General features: G+C 36.3%; 1 protein-coding gene across 6 annotated transcripts in view; it reads left to right on the top strand.

Moving 5' to 3' along the window:
* WDR76 (WD repeat domain 76) overlaps nt 1–23,802 on the top strand; it is a 62,987-nt gene that overhangs the window by 24,206 nt on the left and 14,979 nt on the right. For 5 of the 6 annotated variants that reach the window (XM_058737915.1, XM_058737914.1, XM_058737913.1 and 2 more), the window contains 6 exons: nt 2,343–2,469; nt 4,381–4,482; nt 4,580–4,623; nt 5,672–5,825; nt 16,791–16,817; nt 18,942–19,100. In XM_058737915.1, coding sequence (XP_058593898.1) covers nt 2,343–2,469; nt 4,381–4,482; nt 4,580–4,623; nt 5,672–5,825; nt 16,791–16,817; nt 18,942–19,100 — 613 coding nt within the window. The remainder of the gene's footprint in view (nt 1–2,342; nt 2,470–4,380; nt 4,483–4,579; nt 4,624–5,671; nt 5,826–16,790; nt 16,818–18,941; nt 19,101–23,802) is intronic. The other variant, XM_058737912.1, reaches the window with a different exon arrangement.

The raw sequence follows: 23,802 nt of genomic DNA, 5'->3' as shown, positions 1-23,802 counted from the left end.
GGTTTTTTTGTTTTGTTTTTTTTTATGTGTTAGAGCCCTTAGTATATCAATCATAGTTGTTTTAAATTCCTGTTCAGATAATTCCAACATTCCTGCCATATATGGCTCTGAAGCTTGCTCTATCTCTTTAAATTATGTTGTTTTTCATTGTGCCTTGTGATTTTTTCTTGATAGCTGGACATGATATGATGTATGAGGAAAAAGGAAGTTTGTAAATTGGTCATTAGTAATGTGTGAGAGGGGAGAGAAAGCATTCTATAGTCCTGTGATTAGGTCTCAGTCATTTAGCACACCTGTATCTCTTAACAGTGAACTTCACAAGTGTTTTAGTTTGTTTCCTCCCCCCACCCCACCTTGGTTGGGAGAAGACGCTAAAAGTGGGCAGGAGTTGGGTATTTCCTTTCTCTCAGGGTAGACTCTGATAATACTCCAGCAGGTTAGGCTCTGGTTAACTTGTTCTCCTAAGGGCAGGAGTATTTCAGAGTAGTTCTTTTTCCCTTCCCCTTCTGGGAAGCATGAGGAGATTTTTCTCATATTTACTGAAGACCTAGTCAAGCTCCTGGATGTAAATCTCTCAAAATAGTGGGGGTGGTCTCCCTTGAAGGTATTTTTTAAGACTGAATTTTTAAAGAATTGCTTCACAGTAAAATTGAGAGAAAGGTACAAAGATTTCCCATATATTCTTCTGCTCCCACACGTGCATAAACTCTCCCATTATCAACATCATTCAGCGGAGTGGTACATTTGTTACCAAGGATGAATCTACACTGATACATTATAATTACCTAAAGTCCATTGTTTGTCTTACAATTCACTCATGGTTTTGGACATTGTATGGGATTGTACAAATGCATAACGACATATCCATCTTTATAATACACACACACACACACACACACACACACACACACATACATATCTTTTAAAGTTTATCCATTCATTCTGAGAGGAGAGAGTCATGCAAGTGGGGAAGGGGCAGAGAGAGAGAATCCCAAGCAAGATCATGATATGCAAGATATGCAAGTTCAAACTCATGAACTGCAAGATCATGACCTGAGCCAAAGTCGGATGCTTAACTGACTGAGTCACACAGGTGCCCCAATATATAGAGTATTTTTACTACTTGTGTTCTCTTTATTCATCACCTTACCACCCTCAAATGTGGCAGTTACGAATCTTTTTGTTCTGTAGTTTTGCCTTTAACAGAATGTGGTGTATTTGGGATCATACAGTATGTAGCTTTTCAGATTGACTTCTTTCTCTTAGTATTATGCAATTAGTTTTCCTCCATGTCTTTTCATGGCTTGATAGTTCATTTCTTTTTTTGTGCTGAATAATATTCCATTATCTGGATGTGTTGTAGTTTATTTGTTCAATTAGTGGAGAACATCTTGGCTGCTTCCCAGTTTTGACTGTTCTGAATAAAGCTTCTATAAAGACTCATGTGCAGGTTTTTGTCCACACTGAGCCCCCATCAATTGGGCAATTACAGTTCAGGTTTTCCTACCTTTGTACTGGTTCCCATTGTGGTTTCTGTTCTTGACTTTCTATTCCAGTAAGCCATGACTCCTTGTATTTCTCTGTCTCTCCAGTATTGAGGTCAGCAGTTTGCACTGTGTCCTTGCCTTGTAAGGAACCTAGAAGAGTTGTTGATTTTTCAATCTGTTCAGATTTTTACTTGAAAAGACAGAATGATGACTTTCAAGCTCCTTATATGTGGAAATTGAAACTGGAAGTTCTGAACTACTTTTTTAAAATGAAAAAATAGTGCATAAAAAAGGGTATTTATATGATTTTAAAAAGTAAACTGTTTGGACGGAAATGCAATGAAACATTTAAATCTCTTTTCCATTTTAGACCTTAGTTCTTCAGGCCTTCTCCCTAGAAGAAACCACTATTAATAGTTTCATGTATATTCTTCCATAGATAATCTTAGCATGTAAAAATGTATGTGTGTACATAACCTTTTTCTAAAAAAACAAATATGTTGAAGCATATTCAACATGTAGTGGACCTTGTTTTTGTTTCTTACGTCTTAACAGTTCATGTCATATCATCATGCAAAGATCTATTTTAATTTTCTTATGGTTGCATATTATTTTGTTAGAGATGTATGTTATAATTTATTTTAACACCTCTCACCTCCTCATGATGAACATCTATGATTTTATTTAAAAGCATGAAAAGTCATAAGTGCCCAGTTGAAGTCATTGTAGTCATGTGCATACATCCTTGTAATGTGTGAGTGTATCTGTGACATACATTCCTAAAAGTTACCTCCTTAATATTAGTAAGTACATATAACTGTTTTATAACTTGAGTTTTTTCCCCACTCCCCTTAGAAAAATGCCTAAGAAGAGAGAAAATGGGACTGGATGTAGAAGGTCAATGAGATTACTAAAAGTAGATCCTTCAGGAGTGTCATTACCAGCAACTCCAACCCAGCCGACATTAATAGCAGATGAAAATGTAAGAAAGTGCAAAAACAATGTTACTCAATAAAATAGTGAAAAATTTGAAGTGTTTGAAACTAGATTAAAAAGTCATTAACTTATGTTCAATTTTTACTTAATTTAAAAAATGTTTGTTTATTTTGAGAGGGAGAGAGAGAGTGTGAGTGGGAGGGAGGCAGAGAGAGAGAATCCCAAGCCGACTTTCACTGTCAGAGCTGTCTGTGCAGAGCCTGATGTGGGGCTGGATCTCATGAACCGTGAGATCATGACCTGAGCCTAAATCAAGAGTCAGACACTTAACCAACCAGCCACCCCCGTACTTCATTAATTTACTACTGCTGTTTATAGTTTAATGATTAAGATTTCAAAGTCATAAAAACTAGTTTGGATTCTATATTTCTGCAAGCGTACCTGCAGTGGAATTGTGGATAAATTACTTAACCTTTCTGAGCCCATTTCCCCATATTTAAAGTGGTAATAGTATAGAAACTTCAAAGGGGTGTTGAGGGGGTTAAGTGAAATAGTATCTGTAAAGTTTCTTCCGTTCTGTTAAGGGCTTAGTAAGTAATCAATAAATGGTAGTATTAATGTTATTAATAATAAATAATATGTTATAATAGTGATAGCCCTTTGCTGTGGTATAACTTTGTACTTTTAGTGAGTAGAAAGAATTTTATTTACGAAGTTTATTGTCTAAATCAGATTATAATTATGTTTTTTATTCAAGAACACCTATGGTTTTTAATACTTTATATCTAAGTGCTTAATTCTAAATTGGAAGATAGCACTAATTGGTGCTTTGGGAGCTAATTGCAAATTAAGGTACTTGGGAAGAGTAGCTTTCCAATTTTCCTGAAGTTTCACTCATGATAAATGTATTTACATTGAACTCATTCCACACAGCTAAAGCAGAACTTTTGTGAAATGATACTTAAACTTGCTGCATGTGATGTATATTTTGTATTTTTGACTCTATTCTTTTGTCATTCATGAAAACATTGTTTGTTTTAACATATTGAAATGATTTCACCATCCATGGGTTACAACCTAGGATTTAAAAAAACACTGGCAGGGGCGCCTGGGTGGCTCAGTTGGTTAAGCATCCGACTTCGGCTCAGGTCATGATCTCACGGTCCGTGGGTTCGAGCCCCGCGTCGGGCTCTGTGCTGACAGCTCAGAGCCTGGAGCCTGTTCCAGATTCTGTGTCTCCCTCTTTCTCTGACCCTCCCCTGTTCATGCTCTCTCTCTGTCTCAAAAATAAATAAATGTTAAAAAAAAAAAATTAAAAAAAATAAATAAATAAAAATAAAAAAATAAAAAAACACTGGCAGGGTGCCTGGGTGGCTCTGTTGGTTGAGGGTCCAACTCTTGGTTTCAGTTCAGGTCATGATCTCATGGTTTGTAGGATTGAGCCCTGAATTGGGCTCTGCACTGACAGCGCAGTGCCTGCTTGGGATTCTCTCTCTCTCTCTCTCTCTCTCTGGACCTCCCCGCTCATGGGCACGCTTGAGTGTGCACGTTCTCTCTCTCTCTCTTTCAAAAATAAATAAATAAACTTAAAAAAACCCACTGGCATAGAATAATAACTGAGTAACAAATTGAACTGTTCTGAACCAATTCCTGTCAACTCCTCTTTTGGGAGTGTAACTTTGGACAAGGTAGCTTCTCTAAGTTTCATTATAATTTCTTTAAAATGTGGTATCTCATTCACTAGATTATTGTGAGTATTAAATGGGATAATATATATTATTAGCTTACAGGATACCTGGCAATCATTCATTGAACATTATTTTTGGATACTGTTGATGTGTCACCTATGTTGTTGGTATCAAAAGTAAAGTAGTGAAAAACATTCCAGGGCAGAGCAAGAGTCAATCGACCTTTTTATTTCTCATTTTATTCTTGATTTTCTTATTTTTTAAAACAGCCTTTGTTACCTCCTGGGCCTTTAGAAATGACTCCTGAAAATCGAGATGATGACAACGACCTGTTTAAAGGATTCCTACAGACTTGGGCAGAAGTGAGCAAGGTATCACTTGGGAGGGCTTATAGCTTTGAGAATTATCTGTTAAGGAAATTTCAGTATATATATTAACTTAGTACTTTGGTCCCTTTCATTGTTGCAGACAAGTATTAAGAATACTGAGAAGGAGTTATCTAGCATTAAAAAGTGAGTTGAAATGCCTTGTCTTTGTTTTATATTTTCTGAAATCTTTAAGTTAGACTATATACCATTACAGGAGGTTTTGAAAATGAGGTGGAAAAAATACCCATAATATTTCCACCTAACAACTGTTGTTTTTGTATGTTTCCTTTTAGGTATTGCCATATGTAATACCATTATGATATAAGCTTCATGAGTGCAGGGATTTTGTTTCAGTAACCAAAATGGTGCCTGGCACTTAATATGTATTCACTCATTGTTTAATAAATGAATGAATACACATACATTTTTAGTTTATTATGTTCTAATGTATATACACGTTTATATTCTGCTTTTTCTTTAACATAGTTACATTTATTAAAGTCTTTAAATTTATTGATTAATTGCATATTATTTAGTAGGTGGCATTTACTTAACCTCTTCTTCCTCTCCTGATATTTAGAATTCTTTTTTTTTCTTTTTATTTAAAATTTATTTAATAAATATAGAGATAGACGGAGAGAGACAATCCCAAGCAGGCTCTGCACTGTCAGTGCAGAGACTGATGTAGGGCTCAGTCTCATAAATAGTGAGATCATGACCTGAGCCGAAATCAAGAATTGGATGCTTAACCGACTGAGCCACCCAGGTGCCCCTGGAATTATTTTCACTTTAGTTTTGTGTGTTTAGTTGTGTATTTAGTTATACATGTGCTTGTGTTTAAATGTGATAGTGTGTTAGTTCTTTAGGATAGATTCCAGAAGTGAGATTACTGAGTCAAATATTATGGACATACATTGCTGAATTGTTTTCTGAAATCTTTTTTTTTTCTTCTGAAAATTTTATATGAATTTACTCTGCCACTAGCACTATTAACGAATGTATATGTTTGACTGTAGCCTGCTACCTTTTATAAGTGAAGAATAGTATCCCATTTTTTAATTTGACTTCCTTGGTTACTAGGAGGTTAACTATTTATTTACTGTGTCTTTTTTCTTTTCTTTTTTTTTGAGTTATGTTTTAGTTATTTTCACTATTGATTGGCTTTACTTCTAAAATTTAATTGTTTTCTCAGCTATAAAGCCAATTTAAATGGCATGGTCATTAATGAAGATACTGTTCATAAAGTTACCAAAGGCCCAATACTCTCTGTGGCTCTCCACCCATCAGAAATTAGAACTTTGGTGGCAGCTGGGGCCAAATCTGGGCAAGTTGGACTTTGGGATTTGGTAAGTTATTATTAATTTTTTGAAGACAATAAAGTTTGACTGAAACAAATAGTCTACAGGAGAATAGCTTAGAGCCATGTGTTTGTAGATGTTACTTGAGATTTATAGTTTTGTGCTTTGTGATTCCAGACATTAGAGATCTGGGGAAATTTTAGTTGGCTTTCTAGAACTTTAAAATTTTTAGTTTGAATATCACTAGTTACCGGGACATAAATTAACTGCCAGGAAACTCTGTTACGACTTTAATTTTTTTTTTTTAACGTTTTTTTATTTATTTTTGAGACAGAGAGAGACAGAGCATGAACGGGGGAGGGGCAGAGAGAGAGGGAGACACAGAATCGGAAGCAGGGTCCAGGCTCTGAGCCACCAGCCCACAGCCCGACGCGGGGCTCGAACTCACAGACCGCGAGATCGTGACCTGAGCCGAAGTCGGACGCTTAACCGACTGAGCCACCCAGGCGCCCCAACGACTTTAAATGTATATATGAGAAAATCATACAAAGTTCTTAGTTTACTACTTATGTTTAAAATACAGTTTCCAAGTGGGAAAAAGTATCTTTTCAGGGATATGCTTAGGATGATCCCATTCATTTTTTTATGAGTCACAGATACTGAATTCCACTCACTGTATGTATAATTCTGCATGGATTGCTTTTGATAGTTACAAAATTGAGAAAAGCCAAGTTAACGTTCTCTGAATTTATTTTTTAATTGGGAAAGTAGAACAAAGACCTGTTTCTTAACAGATTTTGTGAGAAGAAGAGAGAAATAAAAACCAAGTTCTTTCTTGTTTTGGGAGAAAAGGTTCTTCCTTATTTTGATAAGGTGTGAATGAGGGTAGGAGGTAAAAGTATCTGGTAAATGAAATAGAAGAGAAGTGGGAAGAGGACTAAGAATAGTATAAGGTTGTACAAGCTAAGAGATGAGTTTTAAGGATTGGAGTTTGACAGGGCTTCTTGTAGAGAAGTTAAAAAGAATGAAAGCAGAGAAAAGGCCATTGGTTTTGAAAATGGGGTACCATTAGTGAGTTGAGAGAGTAGCTTCAACAAAGAGGTAAGGAACACAGACTTTGAGAGAATAAAAAATAATGGGGTAGTGGAAGAAATGAAAACAGTGGATAAATACCATTGGTAGAAGAACTTTGAAAAGGAAAAATAGAGAATTAGTATAGTCAAGTGAAGATCTTTTCAGGGTAGATCAATCTGTACAGAGTTGAAGATATGTAGAAAAGTCCCTTTGTCATGTCTTTCCTGGTGACTTCAAAATCTGTATTACTATGTCTCTATAGTCCGGTATCCTTTTTTTTTTTTTAATGTTTATTTTTGAGAGAGAGAGAGAGAGAGAGAGCGAGGGAGGGGCAGAGAGAGAGGGAGACACAGAATCTGAAGCAGGCTCCAGGCTCTGGTCTATCAGCACAGAGCCCACCACAGGGCTTGAACCTACAAGCCGTGAGATCATGACCTGAGCTGAAGTCAGATACTTAACCGACCGAGCCACACAGGTACCCCATATAGTCTGGTATCCTTAACAACTTTCTAAATTTCCCAGATCTTTGGCTGTGTCACATTAACAGCTTGAGCAAGTCTAAAACCTAGTACTTTTGCTGCCCTGTGCTCATGTCCCAACTCTCTAATTTTTAAAAAAAAACTTTATCAAAGTATAATTTAGATATTACAAAATTCACATATTTCAAAGTACAACTTAATGATTTAAAAAAATTGTTTTAATAGATATTTTTTAGAGAGTGAGAGACAGGGCACAAGCCGGGAAAGAGCAGAGAGAGAGGGAGATACAGAATCTGAAGCAGGCTCCAGGCTCTGAGCTGTCAGCACAGAGCCTGCTGTAGGGTTTGAATCCACGAACTGTGAGATCATGACCAGAGCCGAAGTCATGCTTAACCAATGGAGCCACCCAGGTGCCCCTAACCCAGTGATTTTTAATAGGTTTAGTGAGTTGTGTAACTTCACCCTCCAGCTTTAAAACATTTTTGTCATTCCTAGAAGATTCCTATTGGCTAATTACATTTAATCCCCCAGCTAATTACCCTTATACCCAGGGGCATCTTCTTAAATTTGACCTTTTTGGACATGTCATATAAATAGAATCATACAATATGTGGTCTTTTATGTTGATTTCTTTCTCTTAGCATAATGTTTTCAAGGTTCATTTATGTTTTAGTATGTATCAGTATTTCATTCTTTTTTAATTGTTGGACAATACTCCATTGTTTGACTATACCACATTTTGTTGATTCATTTTATCACTTGATAGACATTTGGGTTGTTTCCACGTTTTGGCTATTCTGAATAATGCTAGTATAAACATTTGTGTGCACATTTTTGTTTGGAAATGTGTTTTAATTTCTCTTGGGTAGATATCCAGGGACAGAGTTCTGGGTCATCTGGCAACTAGTTAACATTTTGAGGAACTACCAAACTTCTTTCCAAACGATTGTATCATTTTATATTCCCACCAGCAATATGAGGGTTCCAATTTCCCCCGTGCTCAGCAATGTTTATTATTTTATGTCATTTTGATTATAGCCTTTCTGGTGGATGTGAAGTGGTATCTCATTGTGGTTTTGATGCATATGACTAATGACTAATGTTGAGCCTCTTTTCATGCCATTTGGATATCTTTGATAAAATGGCTATTCAGATCTTTTATCAATTAAAAAAATTTTTTAATGTTTATTTTTGAGAGAGAGACAGAGACAGAGTGTGAGCGGGGGAGAGGCGCAGAGAGACAGACAGACAGAGAGAGAGAGAGAGAGAGAGAGAGTGTGAGAGAGAGAGAGAGTGAGAATCCAAAGCAAGCTCCAGGCTCTGAGCTGTCAGCACAAAGCCTGACTTGGGGCTTGAATCCACGAACCATGAGATCATGACCTGAGCTGAAGTCGGACACTCAACTGACTGAGCCACCCAGGTGTCCCTTTTATTAATGTTTTATTAGGTTGTTTGTCTTACTGAATTATGAGTTTGTAAATTCTAGATACAAATTCTTTATCAGATGTGTTTTGCAAATATTTCTGGTAGTTTTTGGCTTTTCTTCATTTCCTTTATGCTGTCTTTTGAAGTGCAAAAGATGATATCCAGTTTATGAAAAATTTTAAATGGATTGTGCTTTTGGTGTCATATTTAAGAAATCTTTCTCTAGCTTCAAGCCTTAAAGAGTTTTTCCTGTTTTTTTCTAAAAATTTTATAGTATGTGCTTTCACATTTAGTTTGGTGATTCATCTTGAGTTCTTTTTTTTTTTTAATATGAAATTTATTGTCAAATTGGTTTCCATACAACACCCAGTGCTCATCCCAACAGGTGCCCTCCTCAATGCCCATTACCCACTGTCCCCTCCCTCCCACCCCCCATCAACCCTCAGTTTATTCTCACTTTTTAAGAGTCTCTCATGGTTTTCCTCCTTCCCTCTCTGTAACTCTTTTTTTCCCCTTCCCCTCCCCCATGGTCTTTTGTTAAGTTTCTCAGGATCCACATAAGAGTGAAAACATATGGTATCTGTCTTTGTCTGTATGACTTATTTCACTTAGCATCACACTCTCCAGTTCCATCCACGTTGCTACAAAAGGCCATATTTCATTCTTTCTCATTGCCAAGTAGTATTCTATTGTATATATAAACCACAACTTCTTTATCCATTCATCAGTTGATGGACATTTAGGCTCTTTCCGTAATTTGGCTACTGTTGAAAGTGCTGCTGTAAACATTGGGGTACAAGTGCTCCTGTGCATCAGCACTCCTATATCCCTTGGGTAAATTCCTAGCAGTGCTTATTGCTGGATCATAGGGTAGATCTATTTTTAATTTTTTGAGGAAACTCCACACTGTTTTCCAGAGTGGTTGCACCAGTTTGCATTCCCAACAGTGCAAAAGGGTTCCCGTTTCTCCACATTCTCTCTAGCATCTCTAGTCTCCTGATTTGCTCATTTTAGCCACTCTGACTGGTGTGAGATGATATTTGAGTTATTTTTTATATATGGTGTGAGGTAAGGGCCCAAGTTTACTTTTTTGTATATGAATATCCAGTTGTCATTTATTGAAAAGACTATCCTTTCCCCATTGAATTGCCTTGACACCCCCTGTTTTTCCTCTTTCTTTCAGATTCCTAGTTGCATCTAGAATCAAAAGTTGTTACCGTTTATTCAGTTACCCATTCACCCATTTATTCATTGTTTCCACATTTATTATTTTGTGCTGAGTAATATTCTAATGATTCCCCAGATATTAGATATTTGTGAGCAAAAATTGTCTCTGCCCTCTTACAGTTTAGAATTTAGTGGCAAATGCAGCATTAATGAAATAATGGCCAAATATGTAATTACATACTTGATAAGTGGAATGAATTATATAGTGTGTTTAATGGACTGAAGGAAAGTAGTGTTAATGACAGGGGGCTGGCCTAATTTGGAGGATCAGGGAAAGAAACCTTCCCTGAGGAACTGAGAATTGAGATGAGATTTGAAAGCTAAGTAGCAATAGACCAAGTAAAGAAAAGGGAAAGAATATTTCAGACAAGGGAACAGCATGTCAAGGACCTGCAGCAGGAGGAGGCCTATCTGATACTTTTAAAGACCTGAAAAATTGCTTGTGTAGCTGGAGCATAGACAGCAAAGGAATAGACACAAGGGATGAGTGGAATAGGATGAAGCTGTGGAGGTGGGTAGAGACCAGATCTATATATCTATATCTATATCTTTGAATGAGATTTTTTTTAAGTTTATTTACTTGTTTTGAGAGAGAGAGAATCCCAGTCAGGCTCTACACTGTCAGCACAGAGCCTCAGACAGGGCTTGATCCTATGAACTCATGAACCATGAGATCATGACCTGAGCCAAATTTAAGAGTCAGATGCTTAACTGACTGATCCACCCAGGCACCCCAAGAATTTTGGTTTTTATCCTAAAAGCAATAGGAAGCCATTGAAGAGTTTTAAGCTGGGTCCTCACTCGTTCCTTGTGTCTAATAAAGTCCTTTAATGCTTTTGCCCCTTTCCATCCTTACTGCCATTATGTTGGGCCAGGGCCCCATGTCCTCTTTTAGAATTACCATACTGGTCTGAATTGGTATTTGTACTTCCAATTTTCCTATTCCAATTCAGTGTACACAGATAGTCATTTCTAGGCTCAAAACAAACTGGTCCTGTATTCAATTAGGTTTAAAGTAGTTAGAAGCACTCTTTTTGTTTAATATTTTATTTTTAAGTAATCTCCATACTCAGCATGGGGCTCGAAGTCACAACCCTGAGACTAAGAGTTGTGTGCTCCATTGACTGATCCAGTCAGGCACCCCTAAAAGCACTTTTAACCTGGTATATTCAGATTAAAATGGGCAATTGGAATTTCCCAAAGAATGAGAAAAAGCAGTCAAATCAGTTTTAAAAAAATCTTACAGCAATAAGGAAGAAGTATAACTTATGCTGTGCACTTCAAAAACTAGCCACCAAGGACAAATTCTGTAGCTCAGCTGGGGGTGGGGCACAGCATGATTTAGCTTCTACCTTGCCTTAACAGCCAAAATCCATATTGGTAACTGACCAAACCCTGATGATTTTCACCTATGTTGTCAAAACTAGAGAGAACACATTGAGTGGGCATTTAGAGTTTTCCTCCTTTGAGTGAGAAATAGGGACATGGCTGCTGAGGGGAAAGGGGAGAAAACAGGGGAAGTTTGTTAATAGTAGGACTAATTCTCTATGAAGGAAATTTTCTTGGTCTGTGGGAGTAGTATAAGCTACTACTAAATCTGCCAGGTAGGTGGTATAAATCCTTATAAATGTTAAAAAAATTGTTTTTAAGTATTTATTTGAGAGAGAGAGGGAGAGAGAGAGAGAGAGGGGCAGACAGGGAGGGAGAGAGAAAGAATCCAAAGCAGGCTCTGCACTGCCGGCATAGAGCCTGATGCAGGGCTCAAACTCATGAACTATGAGATCATGACCTGAGCTAAAACTAACAGTCAGATGCTTAACCGACTGAGCCACCCAGGCACCCCCTTTATTAATACTTATTTATTCATTTTTTAGAGGGAGAGATAGACAGTAGGGGAAGCGCAGAGAGAAGGAGGCAGAGAATCCCAAGCAGGCTCTGCAGCTGTCCATGCAGAGCCTGACATGGGGCTTCAAATCCATGAACTGGGAGATGATGACCTGAGCTGAAACCAAGAGTTGGATGTTTAACTGACTGAGCCACCCAGGAGCCCCTAAATCATATATAGAATAATGGACAAAAGTCTATTACAGTCTAGGAATTCCAACAAATATTGCATATTCTTTCAGCTGAAACCAACTATCCACCTCTGTCTTCTTCTTGGCTACAGAAAAGCCCGTCTTTTTCTGAGGAAAAAATGAACTGATCAGATACTGGGAGAAAGAGTCAATATGTTATATCAGAGCATCTAACATGGACAGAGCAATTCAAGCATGATGAAAATGAAAAGAAATGATATGACAACTAGACAAACACTACTGCAAAAACAACAAAAGAACCTAGCATGCAAAGACAGGTCTAGAAGAAAAACATAACTCAATGCAAGAAAGAAAATTCTCTTCAGTTTCTTTAAATTGTGGAACTGTACTGTTTTGTATAGTAGCCACAGGTCCTAAGAGACTATTTACATTTAAATCAATTAAAATAGAAAATTCAGTTCTTCAGTTACACTAGGCTTGTTTCAAGTGCCTAATAGCCATACATGGCTAGTGGATACTATGTTGATAGTGCATACATATAACATTTTTGTTATCTTAGAAAGCTCTTTTTGGACAGTGCTGCTATGGAGCAAGTTAATAACAATATTATTTGGTAAAATAATACTTAAAGATAAGATGATAAAACAGCAGAATGAGATGGAAAAGGATATTGCAGAACTAAGGAAACAAACTGAAGATCAGTGAAACTAATAAATTAGACAAAAGCAAGGAACAGAATAGACATCATTGAAAATTGTAGACATTAAAGACTTGAGGTAATCATAAACACAGACAAGCCACTGGTAAGGGAAGACCATCAAAGATGACCCAACAGTGAAACAGCAAATATATTCAAAGAGAATTCTTCTTTTTTAAATTTTTTAAAATGTTTATTATTTTTGAGAGGGACAGAGACAGAAAGTGAGTGGGTTGGGGCAGAGAGAGAGGGAGGCACAGAATCTGAAGCAGGCTCCAGGCTCTGAGCTGTCACCACAGAGCCCCATGCAGGGCTCGAACTTACAAGCTGTGAGATCGTGACCCGAGCGGAAGTCGGATGCTGAACTGACTGAGCCACCCAGGCGCCCCCAAAAGAGAATTCTTCTGAAAAGAGAATTGAGTTGGCAGATTGAATGTTATACCATGTTTTAGGAAAACATAGAGGGTAAAGAATTCTTTAGGCAGAAAAATTATATTCAAGGGGAGAAGTCTAGCTTTTCTGTTTTCTACAGCAACATTTCATGTAATGTCTACAAGGTTCTGAGGGAAGGAAGTGTGGCCTGGAATACTTAGCGGCCCAAGATAATTGTTCTAGTTAAAGGCAGCTGGTAGGTATTCTCACATGTGAAAAAACTCAAGAAATTCAAGACCTGGGAGTTCATCTGGAAAAAAAACCATTTCACAGTAAGTCTTAGCCAATTAAGAGTAAATCAGGATTAAAAATTCAGGAACAGAGAAGTTTCACAAAAGAATTGGTGATGAGGATTAAATCCATTTAAATGTAGAACTAATCTTAAACAGCTATACAAATTATGTTTATAGAAGTGGATATAAATGTTATCAACCTGGACAAAATAAAAATAATAGTATATAATATAGACATGGAGACAGGGGAGATTGGAGAAGGGATGAAAATAATGCTCTCAATCAATAGAAAATATCTAAAATTGGGACATAGTTGAAAAAATAAGAAAGCATAATGACTGCTCCTGCTTCATGTTTTATACTCCCCCACCTCTTAAAAAAAAAAAAAAAAAAGGGCTAGAGAGCGGGAAAGAGAGAATCTCAAGTGGGCTCCACACCCAGCATGGAGACCCACATGGGGCTTAATCTCATGACTTGAGTCAAAATCAAAGAGCTGGATGCCTGGGGTGCCTGGGTGGCACAGTTGGTTAAATGTCTGACTCTTGATCTCAGCCCAGGTCATGATCTCACTGTTGGTGAGTTCAAGCCCTGCATTGGGCTCTGCGCTGATGCTGTGGAGGCTGCTTGGGATTCTGTCTCTCCCCTCTGCCCCTCCCCGACTTGTGATCTCTCTAAATAAATATTTAAAAAAAAAAAGACGCTTAACTGACTGAGCCACCCAAACGCCTCTACTTTGTCCTTTTTAGGAAATAGCACTTGTAAAGAAATACATTTGACCCTTAACACAATTTGAACTGTGTGGGTCCACTTATACATGGATTTTTTTTCAGCAAATATATTGAAATTTTTTTGGAGATTTGCGATAACTTGAAAAAACTTTCAGATGAACCACATAGCTTAGAAATATTGAAAAGATAAAGGTATGTCATGAATGTATAACATATATGTAGACACTAGTCTATTTTATCACTTACTACCATAAAATATACACAAATCTATTATAAGTTAAAATTTATTAAAACTTCAACACTTACAGACCATATGTGGTGCCATTCACAGTCGAGAGAAATGTAAACAAACATAAAGATGTGGTATTAAATAGTAACTGGAAAATTAACTGCTGTACTACTTGTACTACTCTAATAATGATTTCCTAGCTATCCTATTGCTATTGTGGTGAGCTTAATTATAGCAAGTATCTAGTTAAAATGCTAATCATCTCCATGTGAACATTTTATCTTTAGTAAATTGTGTATCATAGTAAAAAGTGATCTCTTGGGGTTCTTGCATATTTTTCACTGTGTTTAGTGCAATACTGTACACCTTGAAAAACATCATAGGACTCCTACAAAGTACCACTAGTGATTCTGGAAAGTGCTCCCAAGAAGTGGGGAATATTCAGGAGAGTACAGGAAAAAGTTGAATTGCTTGATAAATACTAAATACTATAAATTGAGGTCTGCAGCTGCAGTTGCCCGACATTTCAAGATAAATGAATCTAGCATAAGGACTGTTGTAAAAAAAAAAAAAAAAAAATTGTAAAGCTGTTACTGCATCTATTCCAGCAAGTGTGAAAACCTTGTACTTTTTGCAAAATACCTTTTTATCTGAAGATGCAGCTTTTATGTGGGTGTAGGATTGCTCTAAGAAATGCATACCTGTAGACTGATATGACTCGAGGAAAATTGAAGTCATCATATAACAAAGTAAATGGAAGGTGAAAGATAGAAAGCTGGAGAATTTAATGCCAGCAAAGGATAGTTTGATAATTTTAGAAAGAAGTTTGGCTTTAAAAACGTTAGAATAACAGGAGAAGTAGCTTCCGCTGATCCAAGACTGAAGACAAGTTCCCAGACACCATTAAGAAAAATGCTGAGAAAGAATATCTGCCTGAACTGGTTTCTAATGCAGAGGAAAGTGCATTCTGGGAAAAAAAAAAAAAGCCACAAAGGACATTTATTAGTAAGAAAGAGAAATGAGCACCAGATTTAAGGCACAAAGGAATAGGCTAACTCTACTGTGCAAATACATTGTGATCAGGACTGCCATTCTCTATAAAGCTGCTAATCCTCACCCTCAAAGGGAAAAGATAAATACCAGCAGCCAGTTTTTTGGCTGTACAACAGGAGGTCCTGGAAACAGGAGCCCATTTCTGGATCACCGATGCTTTCTCCCTGAGGTCAGGAAGTACCTTGCCAGTAAGGTACTGCCTTTTAAAGTTCTTTCGATGTTGGGCAATGTCCCTGGCTACCCAGAACCCAAGGCATCAAAATGTTGCCCCCAAACACTGTCTCTAATTCAGCCTCTAGATCAGGGGGTCATTAAGGACTTTGAAGGCTCATTACACATGGTACTCTATAGAAAAGATTGTCCACACCACCAAGAGAACCCCAGCAGAAAAAACATCTGAAAATCAAGAATGATAACACCATTGAAGATGCCACTATTGTGACAGAAAAAGCCATGAAAACAGTCAAGCCTGAAAGAATAAATTTCTGCTGGAGAAAACTGTGTCCAGATGTTGTACATGACTTCACAGGATTTATGACAGAGACAGTCAAGGAAATGATGACAGATTGTGGTTATGGCAAAAATGGTTAGTGTGAAAGGTTTCAGGATGTGGATCTTGGAGGAATTCAACAGCTAATAGATGCCCCCCGAGAGGAATTAATAGAAGAGTGCTTGATGGAGAGGAATGCTTCTGAACCAGTCCCAGATGATTGAAGCAGTGCTAGAAAATAAATTGACATTAGACAATCTGGCAGAAGCATTCTAATTGTTCAAGACTGCTTTTGACTTCTTTTATGATGTGGACCCTTCTGTGGTACGGGCACTGTAACTAAAGCAAATGTTGGAAGAAATATTGGTACAATATAGAAACCTTTTTAGAGAAATGAAAAAACAAGCCAGACAGAGGTTATGATATATTCCATAAAGTTACACTCAATGTGTTGCCTCTCCTGCCTCCCCTTCTACCTCTACTACCTCATCCACCCCTTCTGTTGCTATTACCCCTGAGCCCCTCCTCTTCCTCCTTAGCCTATTTAACGTGAAGATGATGAGATGAAGACCTTTATGATGGTCCACTTCCACTTAGTAAATAATTATTCTACTGTACAATTAATAAACTTATCTGTTGTATACATACATGTCTCTCTGTGTGAAAATCTTTGACCTGTACAGCAAGAAATATGTGAGCATTTTTGTGTCATTATCATCATCATTGCCTAAGTAGTCATTGTGTAGAACATCATGTGCAAGACTTGTATGGAAGTTGATAGCCTATCCTTACATAGGCATAAGGTGAGTACTATTTAATATAAAATTAATAATTTGTTAGCTTCTTTATAATTTTGCTTTCAAAGAGTTACATTACCATACAGTATACCTTTTTCTCTTGTAAATTGGAGCAACTGCATATCAGCTTATTAAAACAGGTAAGTGATATTTTTAAAAAAATTTAACTATTTCCAATATTGCATTGTGAATATGACTGTAATACTGGATCTCATAAAAATTTTATAGGGATTAATCCATTAGGGTATAGGCTAGGCTACTGTGAAGCAACTGTATTGATTACACTAGGCTACCATAAAGCAACCATATTGCCACTTCATTATCAATGCATGAATTGTGCCTGTACGTAAATATGAATTTCATTTTCATATTATGTTTTTATTTTTTATGTCATGTTAGTAATATGTATATAATATCTATAGTGTTTTGTATCATATAAGACAATATTGACAGGTACTGACATGATTTATTTTATAAACAGATGACATAAACTTGTGGGATTGAAAAAAAGTAGTACTATGAATGTATTTTCTTTTTCTTATGACTTTATTAACATTTCTTTTCTCTAGCTTACTGTATTGTAAAAGTACAGCATATAATATGCATAACCTATAAAATATGTTAGTTCATTGTGTTATTATTGAGGATCTTGGTCAATAGTAGGCTATTAGTAGTTAAGTTTTTGGGTAGTCAAATGTTATACATGGGATTTTCAACTGCATGGTGGGTTGGTGCTCTTAACCTCTTGTTCAAGAATCAGCTGTGCTTGAAGTTCAAAAACTACTTCAGCCTGATTTTCTTTTATTACTTTGAAGTATAGTTTAATTTAATACTATGAAAAATGGCATATATAGCATGGTCTTATTTTTTTCTAAATTTCTTTGTCATTCTATTTGTCTGAGTACATACAGAGATATCTGTAATGATAGCTTAGTATTTTAATGATCATTTTAGTTAATTTTGGATTTGCAGTAATTTTTTTTATTTTTTTTTAATGTTTTTTATTTATTTTTGAGACAGAGAGAGACAGAGCATGAACAGGGGAGGGGCAGAGAGAGAGGGAGACACAGAATCCGAAGCAGGCTCCAGGCGCCCCTGCAGTAATTTTTAATAGTTACTGTCTTTCTACATTTCTGTATTGTTATTTATAACAATGGAGAGTTTTGTTCTAAAAATAAACACTATAAACAAATATGTGAGGATATTAACAGTGGTTAACTCTAGATAGGAGGAGGAGTGTATGTGATTATAATTTTTTCCCTCCCTTTCCTTTTAAAAAATTCTGTTTAAGTTTAAAATAAAAAAAGAAGAAAACAAAAATGCCTGAATATTTCAGAGCAAATTAAGCCAAATTTGGAGAGGACAGTTGCTCTGGTTCGTACTATGACATATGGCATAGTAACATAATTTATCCAGATCTGAGAAGTGATGATTTAGTACTTGGTAATCCACCTGTGAAAAGGATAATCCCTAGAAGTAGTAATAATATTACTTTTTTTTTTTTTTTTTTTTTAGAGAGAGTGCAAGCAGGGAGAGGGGCAGAGGGAGAGAGAGAGAGAGAGAGAGAGAGAGAGAGAGAGAGAGAGAGAGAGAGAGAGAATCTTAAGCAGGCTCCACACTTAGCACAGGGTTCCACGTGGTGCTTGATCCCATGACCCTGGGATCATGACCTGAGCCGAAATCAGGAGTCAGATGTTCAACTGATGGAGCTACCCAGGAGCCCCAGTAGTAATAATATTAATGTGGAATTGAAATACATGCATTTTCATGGTGTATTTAGGGGATAACGTATTTTTAAAATTATCACTTTGTGCCAGGACCAAATAACCTTATGAAAATTGTGCTGAGAATGATATATAGAAGCATACTGAAGAGACAAAGTAGTAATGGTAGTTATACTGTTTTTAGTAGAAGGGAATTATGCTGAATGTGAAATAAAGAGTAGATTTCTCATTTCTTGAGATTTCATGAACTAAAGTCATAATAAACTATAATTCTTTTCCCTTCTGCATTATGAAAAAGTAGTTTGCAAAAGCTGGAAACGGTTAAAATAAATGTGACAATATCATTGGATTAAAAATTAGAAAAAAGTAATTTAGTGATAATATGACATTGTTAGTTCTGACTTTCTGAATGGGAGGGTGGGTATAATTATAGACTAAGAAAAGACTGAATGTAATACAAACATAAATAGTTTAATGACAGAAAGTGTTGCTACTTTTCACTAGTTTTTGTCTATCTCCCTGCCCTCAACTCTCTTCCAGACTCACCAATCTGAAGAAGATGGAATTTATGTTTTTCAACCCCACAGTCAGCCAGTTAGCTGTCTTTACTTCTCACCTGCCAATCCGGCTCACATACTCTCACTGAGCTATGATGGCACATTACGCTGTGGGGATTTTTCAAGGGCTATTTTTGAAGAGGTAAATGTTAATGTGTTTACATGTTGGCTTGAGATAATATTCTGGATTCTTTATGAAATGACACATGAATGATTATTATACCAATCAGAATGGGTGAAGTGGTACAGAGTAGGAATTTTAGAACTGCACTGCTTAAGTTTGAAACCCAGACCATCTGTTACTACTTGTATGACCTTGGAAGTTTTTACCTAATAGGGTTGTCATGAGGGTTAAATGATTTAATTTAGATAAAGTGGTTAGATGATCCAGCCAGGCACGTGAGTATTTGCTCTTAATTATTTTTTAATCTTTGCAAAAATATTTTATTTTGTATTATTGTTTTTTGATTAAAGTATAGTTGACACACAATATTACATTAGTTTTAGGTGTATAACAGTGATTCAACAACTGTATACATTATACTATGCTCACCACAAGTATAGAAACCATCTGTCAGCCTGCACAGCTATTACAATACAATTGACTATATTCTCTATGCTGTACATTTTATCCATTTTTATTCCCATATTCATTACATTACTAGAAGCCTGTATCTGCCATTCCTCTTCATTTATTTTGCCTTTCTCTCATCCCCACCCCACCCCTCTGACAATCACCAGTTTGTTCTCTGGGTCTGTTTCTGGTTTTTTGTTGTTGTTGTTCATTTGTTTTTTAGATGCTGTATAACTTAAATCATACACTTTCTTTGTCTGACTTACTTCATTTAGCATAATATCCTCTAGGTCCATCTATGTTGTCACAAATGGCAAGATCTCATTCTTTTTTATGGCTAAGTAATATTCCATTTGTGTGTGTGTGTGTGTGTGTGTGTGTGTGTGTGTGTGTGTGTGTGTATGTATGGATATACACACACTCACCACATCTTTGTTCATTTATCAATGGACATTTAGGTTGCTTACATATCTTCACTTTTATAAATAATGCTGCAATGAACATAAGGGTACGTAAATCTTTTCAAATTAGTGGTAATTTTTTTTAATGTTTATTTGTTTATTTAGAGACAGAGCATCCTGTGTGTGAGCTGGGGAAGGGCAGAGAGAGAAGGAGAGAGAGAATCCCAAGCAGGCTCTGTGCTGGCAGCGCAGAGCCTGCTGCAGGGCTTGATTTCATGAACCATAAGATCATGACCTGAGCTGAAATCAAGAGTCTGACTTAACCAGCTGAGCCACTCAGGCACCCCATTGAATTAGTGTTTTCATTTTCTTTGGGTAAATACTAGTAGGATTACTGGATCATAGGGTTTTTCTATTTTTAGTTTTTTGAGGAAACTGCATACTGTTTAGTACAATGGCTGTATAATTTATTCCGACCAACAGTGCACAAGGGTTCCTTTTTCTCCACATCCTTGCCAATACTTGTTATTTCTTGTATTTTTGATAGTAGTCATTCTAACAGGTATAAGGTGATATCTCATTGTGGTTTTGATTTGCATTTCCCTGATAATTAGTGATGTTGAGCATCTTTTCATGGGTCTGTTGGCTATCTCCATGTCTTTGGAAAAGTATCTGTTCATGTCCTCTGCCCATTTTTAATTGGATTACTTGGGGAAGTTTTGGGGTTGTTATATAATTTGGATACTAACACTTTATCAGGTATACTGTTTGCAAATATCTTTTCCAATCATTAGGTTGCCTTTTCATTTTTTTGATGATTTCCTTTGCTGTACAAAAGCTTTTTATTTTGATGTAGTCCTAATATTTTTTATTTTGTTTCCCCCACTGTAAGAGACATATGTAGAAAAATGTTTCTGAGTCTGATGTCAAAGAGATTACTTCCTTGTGTTTTCTTTTAGTTGTATGGTTTCAGATCTCCCATTTAAGTCTTTAATCCATTTTGAGTTTATTACTTTTTAATTAATTAATTTTTAAAGTAAGCTCTACAGCCAATATGGGGCTTGAACTCATAACCCCAAGATCAGGCATAGTATGCTCTACCAATTGAGCCAGCCAGGCACCCCACTTAGGGTTTATTTTTGTGTATGGTGTCAGAAAGTGGTCCAGTTTCTTATTTTTCATGTAGCTGTCCAGTTTTCCCAGCACCATTTATTGAAGAGACTGTCTTCCCCCATTGTGTGTTTTTGCCTCCTTTGTCATAGACTAATTGACCATATAAGCATGGGTTTGTTTCTGGGCTCTCTATTCTGCTCCATGGATCTATTTTTGTCTCAGTCCCGTACTGTTTTGATTATTATAGCTTTGTAATATGTTTTGAAATCTGGGATTGTGATACCCCCATCTCTGTTGTTTCTCAAGATTGCTTTGCCTATTTAGGTTCTTTTATGGTTCCATACAAATTTTAGCATTATTTGTTCTAGTTGTGTGAAAAATGCTGTTGGTATGTTGATAGGGATTGCATTGAATCTGTAAATTGCTTTGGTTAGTATGTACATTTTAACACTATTGGTTCTTTCAGTCCGTGAGTATGGTGTATCTTTCCATTTGTCTGTGTCATCTTCAATATCTTTGATCATTGTTTTATAATTTTCAGAGTACAGGTCTTTTACCTCCTTGCTTAAATTTATTCCCAAGTATTCTTTTTGGTGTAACTATAAATGGATTTGTTTTCTTTTTAAACATTTTTTTTTCAGTTTTATTTATTTGAGAGAGAGAGAGAGAAAGAGAGAGAGAGAGAGAGAGACATTGGGGGTGGGGGAGGGGCAGAGAGACAAGGAGAGAGAGAGAGAATCCCATGCAGGCTCCACACTGTCAGTGCAGAGCCCGACACAGGGCTCGAACTTATGAACTGTGAGATCATGCCTTGAGCCAAAATCAAGGGTTGGACACTTAACTGACTAAGCCACCCAGGTGCATCAAATAGAATTATTTTCTTAATTTCTCCTTCTGCTACTTTGTTATTATTAGTTGTAATATAATGCAACAGATTTCTGTATATTAATTTTGCATCCTGTAACTTTCCTGAGTTCATTTAGTACTTCTAGTAGTTTTTGGTGGAGTATTTAGGGTTTTCTATGTATAGTATCATGTCATCTGCAAACAGTGACAGTTTTATGGTTTCCTTACCAATTTGGATGCCTTTTATTTCTTTTTGTCTGCTTGTTGTGGCTAGGACTTCCAAGTACTATGTTGAATAAAACTGATGAGAGTGGACATCTTTGTCTTGTTTCTAATCTTAGAGAAAAAACTCAATTTTTCACCATTGAGGGTGATATTAGGTGTGTGTTTGCTATATATAGGCTTTATTGTGGTGAGGTATGTTCTCTCTAAACCCACTTAGTTGAGAATTTTTATCATGAATGGATGTTGAATTTTATAAAATGCTTTTTCTGCATCTATTGAGATGATATGATTTTTTATCCTTTATTTTATTAATGTGTATCATGTTGATTGGTTTGCAGACAGTGAACCATCCTTGCATCCCCAGAATAAATCCCATTTGATTGTGGTAAATAATCCTTTTAATGTACTGTTTAATATGGTATACTACTGTTGTGTTGAGGGCTCTTTGAACCTGTGTTCATCAGGAATATCGGCCTACGGTTTTCTTTCTGTAGTGCTTTGGTTTTGCTTGCCTTGTAGAATGTATTTGGAAGCTTTCCTTCCTCTTCTGTTTTAGCACAGTTTGAGGAGACTAGGTATTAACTTTTCTTTAAAAGTTTGGTGGAATTCAGGGGTGCCTGGTGGCTCAGTCAGTTAAATATCTGTCTCTTGATTTCGGCTCAGGTCATGACCTCATGGTTGGTGAGATTGAGCCCTGCGTCAGGCTTTGCACTGATAGCACATAGCCTGCTTGGGGTTCTCTCTCTCTGCCCTTCCCCAACTTGTGCATGTGCATGCATGCTCTCTCTCAAAAGAAATAAATAAACATTAAAAAAAATAAATGTTTGGTAGAATTCATCTGTAAATCCATCTGGTCCTGAACTTTTGTTTGTTGAGTTTTTTGATTACTAATTCAATTTTGTTACTAGTAATTGGTTTGTTCAGATTTTCTGTTTCTTCCTGATTCAGTTTAGGAAAATTATGTTTCTAGGAATTTAGTCATTTCTTCTAAGTTGTCTGATATTTTGGCGTATAATTTTTTGTAGTCTCTTACAATTATTTGTATTTCTGTGATGTCTGTTGTTACTTTTTTTTTGTTTCTGGTTTTATTTATTTGAGTCCTCCCTTTTTCTCTTGATGAGTTAGGCTAAAGGTTTATCAGATTTACATATCTTTTCAAAGAACCATCTCTTGGCTTTATTGATCTTTTTTGTTTTTGTTTTCTTTTTTAAGCGTGTATTCATTTATTTCCCTTCTGGTCTTTATCTTCTTCCTTTTACTAACTTTAGGCTTTGGCTTTGTGTGTCGTCTTTTTCTAGTTCCTTTAGGAATAAGGTTAGATTGTTTATTCAAGGTTTTTCTTGTTTAAGGTAGGCCTGTAGTGCTACAAATTTCCCCCCTAGAACAGCTTTTGCTGTATCCCAGAGATAATGGATTATTGTTTTTTCATTTTCATTTGTTGCCATGTGTGTTTTACTTCCTCTTTGATTTCTTCATTGATCCATTGATTGCTTAGTAGCATGTTATTTAGCTTCTATGTGTTTGTGTTCTTTCTAGTTTTTTTTTTCTGATAATTAATAGTTTCATACTGTCAGAAAAGATGCTTGATATTTCAATTTTCTTACATTTATCGAGTCTTGTGTCTTAACATGATTTATCCTGGAGAATATTGCATGTGTACTTGAAAAAAATGTGTATTCTGTTGG

Source organism: Neofelis nebulosa, chromosome 7 (assembly GCF_028018385.1).
Source record: "Neofelis nebulosa isolate mNeoNeb1 chromosome 7, mNeoNeb1.pri, whole genome shotgun sequence".
NCBI lineage: Eukaryota > Metazoa > Chordata > Mammalia > Carnivora > Felidae > Neofelis > Neofelis nebulosa.
The sequence above is the reverse complement of the archived record's forward strand: the minus strand, read 5'-3'. Positions and strand labels throughout refer to the sequence as shown.